The sequence below is a fragment of the Mytilus californianus genome, unplaced genomic scaffold (assembly GCF_021869535.1).
Source record: "Mytilus californianus isolate M0D057914Y unplaced genomic scaffold, xbMytCali1.0.p SCAF_12, whole genome shotgun sequence".
Classification (NCBI taxonomy): domain Eukaryota; kingdom Metazoa; phylum Mollusca; class Bivalvia; order Mytilida; family Mytilidae; genus Mytilus; species Mytilus californianus.
In genome coordinates, this window is record NW_026262604.1 from 2586145 (window position 1) to 2600428 (window position 14284).

General features: G+C 31.6%; 1 protein-coding gene across 1 annotated transcript; it reads right to left on the reverse strand.

Moving 5' to 3' along the window:
- Window positions 1-6784: 6784 nt before the first annotated feature.
- On the reverse strand, window positions 6785-13079 carry LOC127721205 (uncharacterized). Its single transcript, XM_052227889.1, has 2 exons — window positions 12632-13079; window positions 6785-9067 (listed from the first exon to the last, which is right to left on the reverse strand). Exon 2 carries the CDS (start codon window positions 8700-8702, stop codon window positions 6999-7001), a length of 1704 nt encoding a protein of 567 aa, XP_052083849.1. The 5' UTR covers window positions 8703-9067; window positions 12632-13079; the 3' UTR covers window positions 6785-6998.
- Window positions 13080-14284: the final 1205 nt, after the last annotated feature.

Below are 14284 nucleotides of genomic sequence, written 5' to 3' on the forward strand. Positions count from 1 at the left end.
AACTTAGTCCATGCTTGCTTACGTTTTTTAATATTAAATGCATACCAATTTTTCAAACTCCTTGAATGAAAAACCGTTAACTTGCATGTTTTTCATTTAGATGTGTTTATGATGAGAATTTATCGATAGTTTTTAACTAGTTAACTGTTCATTCACCATATGAAATTGTATCATATCATTCTGTAAATTATTAGGGGAAAAAAGAATGGAGCCGACATCAATAGTGAAGAAAAAGTATATACTTCAAGTCTTATTACAGTTTTTCTTTTCATGATTAATAACATGGTACAAAAATATTATCATTTTGAATATTGATGTGTATACAATAAAGATGTATTAGAATTTAATTTGAAGAAATTATTTAAACAAATAAGGACAGTTTGTAAATAAAAAGGCGGAAGAGATCAAAAGTATATTCAAACTGACAAGTCGAAGAAAGACTGACAAAACCATGGCAAAGTTATAGACAAAATCAAGAAAATACTCAATAATAGTTTTAAAACATCTGCTTGCCATATACCAAGGTGAAACATTATATTGGTTAGAATCAAATTACCCAACAAAATAACAGTCACATGGTATATTCCAAGTTAAATATCAAGCTTTTATCGAGTTTACAAATCGCAATGATTTACACCTAACCTCGACAGTATTCTTTGTCTTTTTGTAAACCCTGATATTGAAATTACTCGGACTTTCCGCTGTCCCCTTCTAATTGCATGTTTATTTATTGTACATAAATGCGCATAATTTCAGTGTTATTTCACATTCAAATGAATGTGTAGGTAGTTATTTGATTTTAATTGGGGAAAAAAGTGGTATGAGTCCATTCTTGTGTAAATTTGTAAAAATAAACACTTACAGGCCAAAGAACGGCCTTTAATAGTTTATACATTTAAAACATTTTTTACAACCAGCTTGTTGTTATTATTCTTTAGTTCAGTGATAATGGACGTCATACTAAGCTCCGAAGAATACACAAGAAACTAAAATTAAAAATCATACAAGACTAACAAAGACCAGAGGATCCTGACTTAGGACTGAAAAAATGCGGCGGAGTTAAACATGTTTTTTGAAATCTCAACCCTCCCCTATACATCTAGCCAATGTAAAACAAACCAACGCACAACAGTACGCACAATATAACTCAGTTTAAGAGAAGTCTTTGTTCGATGTCAGAATAGTGAGTTATATTTACGAATGATGAAATTTATTAAATGTTTTGACTAGTTTTAATATCGAAAACACTGGTGTGATAATTTTTCAGTAGTACATAAATTTCTCTCGCTAAAATCTAATACGTTGTTACATACACGAACGAATTGTACAAGTTGAGATATATAAACACCATACGATGGTGACAAGGGAACGTCACCATCTGAACATGGATAATTAACGATAGGAAATGAAAAATCATCACTTTTATCATATCTTTTTGTATTAGGCTTTCCGTTAATGATATAGATATCAAGATCGAGGAAATGGCAGTGGTCATTGTTAGTATTAGCTTTATTTTTAGTAAGTTCAACAGAATAAATTTCTCTAATATACATACTGATGTCGTCATTATAGAAGCCAATATATCATCCAACTGTCTAAAAGTATTGTTAAATTTTTGTATCAGATGTTGTTTCGATGGGTCTTTGCTGATTCTAGTCATATGTTTCAATTTTTGGAGTATCCATTTTTACGCATGGGAGCTTTCGGTGCAAAACATGCAGGAGCTGAATACAATAAAAAAATAATAACTGTTTGTAAAAATAAACTATCTTTTTTAACACGTAAAGTTGAAAATATAACATTTTACGAAAAAAAATACTCATAAAAACACAGCAGTGACGAATGCATTCAGCGAGGTTAAAAGAAAAGTGCAAATAAAAGATAAAAACCTAAAACTATTGCATGTATAGTAATATTCATCACCTCATTTGCATAAAAAATAATGTGTTTCTTACTATGTACATTCAAAAGGGAATATAAAAGAACAATAACCATCTCCTTATTTAAACATATTATCTATGTGTTATCAGATATATCGCAATGGTCCAAAGAACCCTTTTTATTTAGTAAGAGAGTGACCATACAGGTATTCCAAATAGTGTGTTAAATAGACATTGTTAGTTATACCTTGCTGAGAGTAGCCCACATCTGACAAAATAATGGCTTCCACGTGTGTCGTTTCAATATGTCAAGGTTATGATAAAAAAAATAAACAAAAACATTTTCAAAAATCACAAATTTCACAAATTACAATATAATTTATTTAAAACCACTGAACAAGTCATTAAACAATAACAAAAATCGCAACAATTGGAGGAATAAAATATTTTAAGATCTCAATATTTTGTTCAACTTGAACAAAATAAACTTTAATTTGAATTGGCCATGGTTAATCAGCAAATTGTTTATATGGTGCCAGTTGAGTTCTTAAATTTATCATTTAAAGGAAATTGCCAAATGAGCACATCCTTATTACACCGTTAAAAGCTACTAGTAAGTGTTTTGTGATCAGTTTATATTAAGGCCTGTACGCCAAGTGAATTCATAATATATGCATAGATGTAATTCAAATTGTTAAGAAGTGCTCGTATTTACTCTTCGCAGTCATCGAAACTCACAGATCCTTGATGACCATTGTTGATATGGTATGTTTCCCATGTCTCTTGTTACAGCGGCATGAAAAGTACAAGCCAGAGATACAAAAATACCTCTATGATACTAACAATAGAGTATCATATCCTTAGAATTTCCTAAATGTTCAATATTCACAGTAACAGTAGAATTAGGCAGATAATTTGAGGCCCCCGAAGCAAAGATGCGAAAAATCCTTAACACTGGGTTTTAACACAGACATTTTAACATGTAAAGGCTATCATTGTATCATTATTACGATCTTTTGTATAGAAAACAACAAACGTACTTGGAACTTTTAATGAATCTATATATCAAACTAGTTACTTCTTACATACAATTTAAAAAAAAATAAGGCTTTGTATAAACATATTACCCAGATTATGTTAGATATACGAATTTAGTATAGATTATTGTGACAAGATTTCTGAACACCCCGTTTGAGGCTGAAAATTGAGATAAAAGATTAAACGTGACACCCATAAATGTTAAGACCACCATCATAAATTGGTTGATCTATACGACATATCTTTGACTAAACGACATTTTACCACATCTTATATTGTGGCTTACCATACACGTCGTCTTGTTGCGTGACCTATTCCAAAATAATTCTGTTTTGTCAAATGTAAGATTTGCATCGCTAAACGACTTGTCTGGGAATTCATACATCCAACATTCATGTACTTAGTTATGATGTTTCTTTTGTTAGTCTTGTTAAATATTGTGTTTTGTTTTACCGTTTGAGGTTTGAATTCAGTATTTTGTTCATGGTTAGAAAATTACTAAGATAACATCATCACTAACTCAATCCTCATTCAACATTCTAATTATAGAAATTTACCTGTGATGATAAAAACACAAAAACGTTACAAAAAAAACGTCACATTTTGTGGTATTGATACATTTGTGTGACGCACAGTTTATTATTCATTTGTGTTGTCCTGATTTAATGTCGTAAATTCATGGGATGTGTCTTATGTTATGCTGAGATTTATTTACATTTTGTAATATACTATAATATAATTTATTCACGTATTTTTCTGTCCTGAATATTCTTTTTTTTATTGCTCTTATTCCTGCCATGCAATGTTCAAATTTAAGTGGCATTTAAGCATTGTCATGTAAGCGAAACGTTTGGCTAGGCATAAAACCAGGTTCAACCCACCATTTATTCTTAAAATGTCCTGTACCAAGTCAGGAATATGGTAGATGTTTTCAGATAGGACCTTTCTATGTATTTTGGCGTTTGTTTTTGTTGCAGTTCAGTGTTTCCGTTGTTCCGTTGTTTTCCTCTTTTAAAGATGATGTGTTTTCTTCGGGCTTTTTAGGAGGTCCGGCTTTGTGTTCTCTTAATCGACTAATGACTATTGAACAGCGGTATACTTCTGTTGCTTTAATTAAGATACTTTACATAATTTTGAATGATGGAATGATCAACTATTAAAGCTTTTTTAAATGCTTTTAATTTGAGCTCAGAGTAGTTTTATACAGGTTGAGACATGTCGTGTCAAAAAAATGCACATAGGATAAGCTGACAATATTTTAAGAATTGTTTTCAAAATCCACATGTGGCACCCTTTGTGTTGCTCATACTATAAAAATTCCGGTAAATAGACTAATTGGATGGTCACATTTGTGAAAATGGAACGGGATTCTTTACGACATAAAGAACATATCCGATATCATATGTGAAACGGATATTCTATGGCGGTCAATCAACTTGTGACGGTGTCCTTTAAATATACGAGGGGATGATTCCAACTTCACCATTTGGGATTCTTAGTTTAATAGCTTCCTTGTGAGCAGCAACCCTCTATCTAGGAAATCATTATAGGAAATTCAAGCCCGGGAATATAGTATCAATTGGGAGATATATACTCCGAATGTCGGCGCTGCTGGTATATTGGTACATATAAATTGAAAGTTCAAAATTTGGAAGTTTAAGTCATCTCTTTTGTCGGAAAGTTTTGTTTTCAACCGACCCTCATTGTCAATTTATAGATGTAAGTCAAGATATGAGGCAGACTCAACTGTACCTGTTGTATCCTTTATCCTTTCCCCCCACCTTAGTAGCAATATATCAACTGCACATGCATATGGGATAAACATTTCCCAACGTATTAGATATTCAAGAGCTTGCAGCTCCTACTCAGACGTTGTAAAACGTCATCAGCGTCTGAGCAGAGAGTTGTTGAACCAGGGGTATGTCAAAGAACGTTTCGTCCTTTTTCTAAAAAAGTTCATCGGAAGGTTCCAAAACCTTGTACTTATACATTCCGTCAATGTTTTTATATTATCCATCATTTTTGCTGTTGTGTTTTGTATGTGCGAATTTTTGTGTTTCTTTGGCTCATTGGAAGTGACTCTGTACTTTTAAAGATCTCGCCATTATGTTGTTGTCCTATTATATGTCATTATGTTATTGTTCTATTATAAATTTGAAAATACTTTGAACGACAAAATTATTTTACTCGCGTAGTGGTATTAACCATATGTGGATTCTTAAAAATTCTAGAGAACTTCAGGATAATTTTAAATATCGGTCTGTTTCTGAAATAAGTTCTTACATAACTTTTGATTTTTTCAAATCTGTATACCACCATTCTTCATGTGAAATTATAATTGTTTTGAAAATACTTTGAACGAGAAATTTTTTTTTATATTTCTTCCAATGTGACGTTTACATTTTCTGACGTCAATTTCGCGAAGCAATGAATGTGGTTTTAATATTTTATAGATGCTTTTTGTGCTTTTGTTAAATATTTGCTTGTTTTTTTATTGTGACACAGTGATGACTGCTGTACCATATTTTGACTATTTTACCTATTATGTCTGTTTTGTTCCAGCATCGTTGTAAATATAATGAAATTTGATGCGACTGTCATACAAGTGAGAGGTTTAGCGCTATAAAACCAGGTTCAATCCACCATTTTCTACATTTGAAAATGCAAGTACCAAGTCAGGAATATGACAGTTGTTGTCCCTTCGTTTGATGTGTTTTATCATTTGATTAGGGACTTTTCGTTTTGAATTTTTCTCAGAGTTCAGTATTTGTTGTGATAATACTTTTTATCTCTAGTTCGATGGAATAGATGCGTTCAACATAGTCACCAAAAAATTATTTCGTGAGAGAACATGATCTATAAAGCGGAAAGTTAAGTTAAAGAATATTGCTTAATTTGTATCTTCCTTACTGAGAAGTTCCTGAATAAAGTTTTATCGGAATAAAGGAAAAAGTCAAGAAAGGGGCACATTTGGTTCCCATGGGAATGCTGATAGTTTGTTGAAAAACACGTTCTCCCAACGTAACAAATATGTTGTCAATCAAGAAATAAATCATCTAAGCAATACTTAACCGTCTATATTTGTCGACTCTTTCTATGACCATACTGAAAATTCTGAAACTTATTCCCCACCATAGCGAAACAATCTAAACAAATTTTCAAGCTGTACTTTTCATACATGTATACTTAACCAGTCCTTGATCTATTTTCAATTTCTTAGCAATACTTACCTTATTAATATATTACCTCTTTGTCAAGTTTTACTTGCTATTAATATTAACAACTCATGACATGGAGGTGATCGATGGCCTTAGTTCGATCTTTTCGTATCGTCAATTATATATGTATATGATATAACAGAATTGCATATAGAGGTTTGTTTAAACTGAACCGCTGATGCATACATTTTTGTGAGAGTATTTTGGGTTTAAATTTGGTGGTTTGCTGGCCTTGAGCGTGTTGAATAAAAGGCAAAAAGAATAAACGGCTTGATTAAATTCCGTCAATAATGTTTTGGCAGGTGTATTAGTCTCCCCCCCCCCCCCCCCCCCCCCCCCGTGCATAGTGTGCTTTGTAGTGCTGATTCATCGTTAAATGGAAAGTATATTGATATTTTTTTCGTTTCCAACGTTTACTCTCACAATAATTGGATAATTCGCAAAATATTAATTATATCAGATACTGAAATGAAAAAGGTATCGACGCTCTTTATACGATCCAACACGTCCAAAGATGAAATGTTTCTAATGACATCAAAACTTAAAGAATGAATGAAGGCAAAAGGTTCGTTATTTGTCGTTTGACACTTTTTTATATTCAGTCACCTTACGTAAAAGAATTAGATAATACATAACACTAAGACAAAATGTAAAGAGTTCTTTTATTTGCTATTTAAGTGGAAATACCAGTGCTTCGTTGTCAATTCTTTTGAAAAGTGAGCAAGGCATTCAATGACATAGGCTTAAATCAAGGTGATGGTGTGTGTTCAGTCAGTATTGGAACAGCACTGGAAACTCATGCTAAGGCCATTTTTTAACAATGATATTACCAAACTCGTTTGTGTATTTGAAAAAAAAAACATCAGACCTCGTGAAAACTTTTTACAATTTCACAAACATGTTTATGAATTTTCCAGTTTCGTTTTTGACATTTCTTGGAACAATACGTGGCTGTTTTACATCTGCTACATGTTTTTTGACTGCGGAGAAAACACTGAAAACAAAATTTAGTTCTGGAAGTGTTCCTTGTAAACCACGTGTTGTACAAAAAAACCAACGCATGGAACTTTGCAGAATTGAATTGGTATATTTTTTGTTTCATTTCGTTTATACCGGTCTGAAAACATATTCTGAGAGAATCCATTGACTTCCATGACATGTATAACTGTGTTAGAGCTAATGGTGTCATCCCAATACTGAAAAAACACCAGGCTTGCAGGTTAAATGCAACATCAGGATGGTGAACATTTGTTATGTCGTGAATTTGTAAAATGTCATAAAAATCTTCCATGGAGCAATCAGCTCCCCTGAATTTTCTTTTAATTAAGAACCTGAGCAGAAAATAGTAAGTATTGCTGTCAACATAAGCCCCATCCTTAATTATTGAATGTTTTTCACTTGAATTCAATGAAATACCGAAGTATTTGAATAGTTCATACTTCATAGCGTCGGGAATTATTTGAAGTTCCGTTATAAGAAATAAAAAAGATTTTGAGTCGAACATTTTTGGAGTTTCAAAGAAAGAGGGATTTTTTTCTTTATAACGATTTAAGTGCCATTCACAGTCTTTATAACAACCAACAGTGTATAATACGGATATAAACTTCAGGTATCCAGTTAAGTCACCTTTCCTGAAGTATGTCAAAGATCCCAACAAAAGGAAATTGCGAACCTGAAGATTCGGTTGGCGGATAGACATTGCAGAAATATGACTAGCCAAGTAAGTATAGACAACGGATGCTAATAGCGATAGAGAACGTCGTGTGTCTTCCGTTGTGTACGCAAACATAGTACCCGTGGTTTGAATGTTTTCTAGCAAACGCCAAAGAAAGTCTATCAAGTTTGTACTGTCATTGGTGGATATATATGCACTAAAAGAACTTAGTGCATATGTGGCAGGTTCCGTATTCATTTCATATAACATTTCTCTATATGATTTTATGCTATATTCTTGAAGCAATTGAAACAATGTGAAAGACTCCCGTACTTCAACAAACTCACATATGTGATTTGATTTTACATAACGCAAACAATGAAATCCGTCATTTAAAAGTTTTACTAATTGTTGTTCTGATTTTATTCTCACACTTTCAGAAAGTCTTCCATCAAAAATATTTTCTCCTGCGACAAAGTAGTTAGGACAAAAACAATCTTTAACCCATACTAACATTTGCTTTATACACAGCTTAACACAATGCAGAAGAAGATTTTTTTTCCAAACATCCCATTTATTCTTCTCTATTACATAAAACAAACATGTCTTCCAATGGTACGAGGTTATGCATTCCAAATTTATAATATCACGATTTAACATCTTAAGAAGAACGTAACATTTATATTGGACATCTGTTAGATTAAACATAAGTTTCCGTTCTTGTAATGTAAGAGATATTCGCCATTCTAAATCTATTTCTGATGAAGAAGGGTGGCCTTTTCTGACGACAAAATACCCAAGTGATTTTAGCTCATTAATAGTATATTCTGTTGGCCATCCGTTATATCGACGTCTGGTTAGCCATTCCTGTGCATCTGCTGGCCATTGTTTGCAACGATAAGACCAGACCATATCACATTTTCTTGTTGTATCATTGTTTTTATCATTAAAACAAGGCCCGAGTTGTGCAGCACACTTGTTATTGGGTCTTGAAAAACGCCGTGTGCCTTCTCCACTATCATATGCAACATCAGTCAGAACTATTCGTTCAAATCTATCAATTTTGAAAAAACGTTTATTACTAATTTCGATAAGGGATAAATGTTGAATTGTGTATGGTACACTTCTCTTTACGAATTGTAGTTTGCAATACCCAGGAGCTGTATCTTGTTCTTTAATAATCAATAGTGAATCTCGGTTTTTTTCAGCCTGTGATATGTCTTCGATGACATCAAGACTGTCATCACAATAGATAGTGTCAAGGTCAATAAGTATACCTGTCAAAAATATATGAATGGTGTTAATACACTCTTTAAAATTGTTCACATAGTTTGTCTCATATGCAATCTAAATTTTCGTTGCTAATACATACATATCAGGCAAGGGGCGAATTACATTGCAATGAAATGCATAGTATTATTAATGTCAAAAATATATGAATGGTGTTAATACACTCTTTAAAATTGTTCACATAGTTTGTCTCATATGCAATCTAAATTTTTGTTGCTAATACATACATATCTGGCAAGGGGCGAATTACATTGCAATGAAATGCATTGTATTATTAATGTCAAAAATATATGAGTGGTGTTAATACACTCATTAAATTTTTTTACATAGTTTGTCTCATATGCAATCTAAATTTTCGTTGCTGATACATACATATCAGGCAAGGGGCGAATTACATTGCAATGAAATGCATTATATTACAATTACTTTGACAAAACCATGCATTAAATCAAAATTACAATTACATGCTGCATTTATCAAGGTAATCCATTACATTACAATCTCTTTTGCAAGGTAATGCATTACATTACAATCTCTTTTGCAAGGTAATGCATTAAATTACACATTACATTTGTAAAGCTATTTCAGTGAAAAAAAATTAAAACATTTTGAAAAACAACCTGAAGTCACAAAATATTCAAGCATAGGCAATAACTGTTCCGTATACTGATCCTAGATTTAAGTATCAAGTAAAAAGTCTATTCACTACTTTTTACATGTTTACATCAACATAAATTTCGTGTTCACAAAAGTATGAATTTTTCGAAATCCCAGACATAAATTATCTTAGTTGTATTTGGCACAATTTTTTTGAATTTTTGGTCTTCAATGTTTAAAATTCTGGTAATTTTGATATCTATTATCTCTAAATTGAAATTACAGAGATGGAGTTAAACATACTATCTTTTTAGCTTAAATGTTAACTTCACTTTTATAAATATACTTTTGTTTTACTAATTCCAATCAAAAGTATTTACTGAGAATTACTTTCCTCATTACAATTACAATTTTGCATTACCCAATGCCTGATACATACATATCCTTGAGCATTGGAGAATTGACTCCCTAGTCCAAAATAAAATAACAAAAATATCGAACTCCTAAAATAATTCAAAACAGAAAGACCCTGATCAAAATCAAAAGCTTAAACCAGTCAAACTAATGAAAAACAAATGTCTTATTCCCTACTTGGCACATGCATTTTCTTATATATAAAATGGAAGATTATTGCTGGTTTTATAAAAAATATATTGGTTATATTAATTTTGTCCAGGTTTTTTCTATGATTTCAGACAAACAGTAAGTGCTTATTCTTTTTTATAATATATGAGTTCTGAATTGTCAGTTTTCCGTAGTTCTCAAAATTTTATGTATGTACTTTGCTCTGCTTTTAACCGCTGTTTTTTTGGGTTTTTTTTAATAAAAGTTTTAGAATGTTTTGATTCGATTGCCACTACTGAGTCTTGTTTAGTCAAATGTGCTTTATTTCGTTGATGTCATTGCTTATTGACGTTTTGTCGCCGAAGGTATCACGAGCTTAGTTGTAAACTCTTTGGTGTGAACAAAAATTATAACTGATATTTTTTTATTATTTTCTGCTAATTCATTGTATATTTAAAGTTTAATTATTCGATATACTAAAGTGTTTAACTCAGATATAGATTTTTAAACCTTTTGGATCCCTGTTATGTTAATACACTTCAAAGTCTTATTTTATTGACCTTCCTAACTCTTTTAATATCTTTTTAAGATTTTGAACTCTCCTTATTACGCTGACACCAAAACAATAAGTTATTTGCACACAATTATCACAATGTGCTCTCTGAGGCAATTTCACACTTACACCCTTTTTTTAATACCGGATCCTTAGCGAAGGTGCTTGTTTCTAGAAATGAACTTCTTCCTACTTGTTTTTTCTGTTGTTTTTTTTCTATTTTTGTCATTTTCATACAGTTTTTGTGTACTAAATTTTTATTAACACATTTGATTCCAATTACTTTCATTACAAGCATCAGTACATTTTTGCTTGCTTTTGAATATTCTGATCAATATATGTATATACACAAATCATAAAAGGACAACATATTGTCGACCATCAGATAAACAGTGAATACGATTTGATTTAAGTTTAAAAGGTGCGAAGGGGAAACGTGAAAACAATAAGTTCTTCTCCAGTATAGTAATAATTTAGGTCATATGGCAAAATCATAGGTACTTTATTCGTGTGATTTGCCACACGTGACTTTGGTCCTTTTGATTAAATTACTTCCCTTAGTTGTAGATTGAACAAATAGATTATACCAAATTTGCGAAAAATCCAGCCCTTACCCGTCATGGATCTTACACTAATGTGTCTTTGAAAACTTCCTTTGGCGGATATTTACAAACATTTTGTTTAATTCTAAGCAGGTAGGATACAAGTTATTTAACCTTAAATTTCAACATACACGGTTTTTTCCCTATATGCGGACAAATCATGAACAATATCTTTTTTTTACGATTTTTCGCTATTCATATAGCATGTATACTACAGTTTCGCTTCCGATTTTCAAACTAAAAAGGCCGAAAGTTTTCAAAGTTAACAATGTTAATTTGTACACGATCAGAAGTAAAAAAAAACATGTACAATTCACCTATATGCAGAAAAATTGTTGATTCGATATAGGAATTGGCATATTTGAATTTATATTTAAGGGGCATGTATACTCCTATTGTAATGTTCGTCGTCACGATAACACAATATGGCCGCTATGCAAATTTGTAAAGTACCCCAAATTTTGCTTTCTGTTAAAGGTTATGATTTAAACGCTTAAATACTTCTAGTATAAAAAATGGGCAGATCTTTAATATTGTATGTGATAGTATTTCCCATACCTTTAAATAGTGCTGAATTTGTTTATTTTCCTTAGTTTTAGATGACAACTGTTCCTCATTAATGACACTGACTAATGAAGCAATATGATGGTTGACATAACACATGTTGGGTTAACACAATGGGTTAAACAGAATGTTAAAAATATAAGTAGAGTTTCTCTTTCATTGAAAAAGTGGTTGTGCTTGTAACAAATTGTAACATTCAAAACTTGTCAATATGATTGATAATTAAGTCAGAGCAAGAAAGGTTTCTCTTTCAGATCGCCTGATTGAGTTTTGCAAGCTTAAATTTTGTTCACACTCTTGAATATCTGTGTATTTACATTTTATTTTACACTAAACATCATTTTTCATTTGAAATCTTTCGGCCTTTTTAGTTTGAAAATCGGAAGCGAAATTGTAGTATACATGCTATATGAATAGCGAAAAATCGTAAAAAAAAGAAATTGTTCATGATTTGTCCGCATATAGGGAAAAAACCGTGTATGTTAGTTTAAGGCACACGAATGTCTGGAATTGGGTTTTAAGTTATTATTAAGTTGGTTTGAAATAAATGCATGTTACTTGATCAAGATTGATTTGATGTTTTATCGTTTGCTTTTAATGTTATATGTCTAGTGTTTCTTTTGTCATGAATAAATACATTCCGTTCTACTTTACGTTATATAATGAGTCACCTGGTGTATTTGACCCTTCGAATGTACCTCCAACTATAAAAAGAGAAATTATTGGTGCTTCTAGGAAATTTTGGATAATCTCCTGCGTTATGTAAGATCGTTGACAAGTCTTTCTAAAATCATCGTTCGCTCCAATAATATCAAGGACTCCAAATAACCATATGCTATCATTTTCTTCACCTGAAAATATTTGTTGGTTGGTCAAAATGAACTGAATTGTTATTCAACATAAATGTAATAAATATAGAAATCATTTTTGAATGCATAGTCTCTTCGTGTTAAAAAGTGTTAAAGTGTTGTACATATTTATGATTAAGGTGTCCACGAGGCCAAAGTAAGAAAAGTGTAATTTGATCAAGCAGACGTTACAGTGCAAGGGAAAAACATAACCTTCAAGTGCTGTACTTAAATCAAATTTACAAATATCAGTCTATTATCAAAAACCAAAATAACTACATAGTAAACACGTTTTTTTTTTAAATAAGAAAAGAAAAATCAGTTGTTAGTGTCCATAAATATTTGACATTGTTTAAATTTATCTTGAAATCAATGTTCAAGATGAATTCGTCAAACAACTTTTGTCAATATTATTAGGGATATTCGGGACTCTTGTCTTCAATTTTTTGTCATATATATCGAAATTACGTTTTCTTTTCATATAGGTGTAATACCACCAAATAATGGTACGTCACATCCGGTTGTATACGAAAATAGGTCGAAAAAAAATATTCCCTTGAATTTGATAGTTGTAGGTAATTACTCCTACATTTTATTTCAGTAAAACATTTCTGTGTCATAAACATATGTCTTGGGTATTTCAAAGCACCATTATTTTTTTTATATGGAGTTTCTATAGAAAATTTTGTAAACTTGAGGTTACATGGTTACTAAATCTTGTACACAGATTAAATAAGGGGAGACATTTGATTGGTTAATTTCCAGTGATGGTTATTTTCCTATATGCAATGAAATGTTGAGTGAAATTTTTTCAAGACAGGGCTGCCTCATTTACAAAAAGAAAAACAAAGATTTTTTTAAGTTTCTTTTTACATGCTGTATTTTACTTTCAGCTATAGAAATGATGTCATATCACTCAATCATTCACTATTCATTCAGTGGTTACACCTCTGATACAAAATGTACCCAAATGATCTGAAGATACTTCTGACACTAAAAGGATTGCTGAACAGCTTGCACTGTTTAGTTATATTGACAGAGATTGACAAATTCAAACTAGAATTTATAACAAACGTGACGAAATTGTGCGGTGATGCATAACAAACAGGACATGATTTCAACTTAGTTCTTTATTTGGATTTTTATCTATTTTTGTTGTTTTTTTAGAGCGAACTGGTGGTTCTTGATCTTTTGAAAACGAACGCACGTCTGGCGGAACATATTAATTCTGGTTTATATGATGATTGTATAAACCCTGTGCTGTTGTCACAATATTTGTATGTCGGGCCTTAGTTCGTTTTAAAAATGATTAATGAGCTGTAAAGTAAGAATCATACCTGAGAAGGATAGTGCCGCTGTAATATTAATTTAAATGGAACAATGGGCGAAATGACATCACGATATAAAATACCTCCTTACCAGTACTTTAGTGAGTGAATAATGTATCATTGTTATAACAACAAAGTTATCTGCCAG

What these genes read in the sequence shown, in the direction of transcription:
- LOC127721205 (XM_052227889.1), bottom strand. Translation starts at nt 8,702, where the DNA reads ATGGTCTGGTCTTATCGTTGCAAACAATGGCCAGCAGATGCACAGGAA.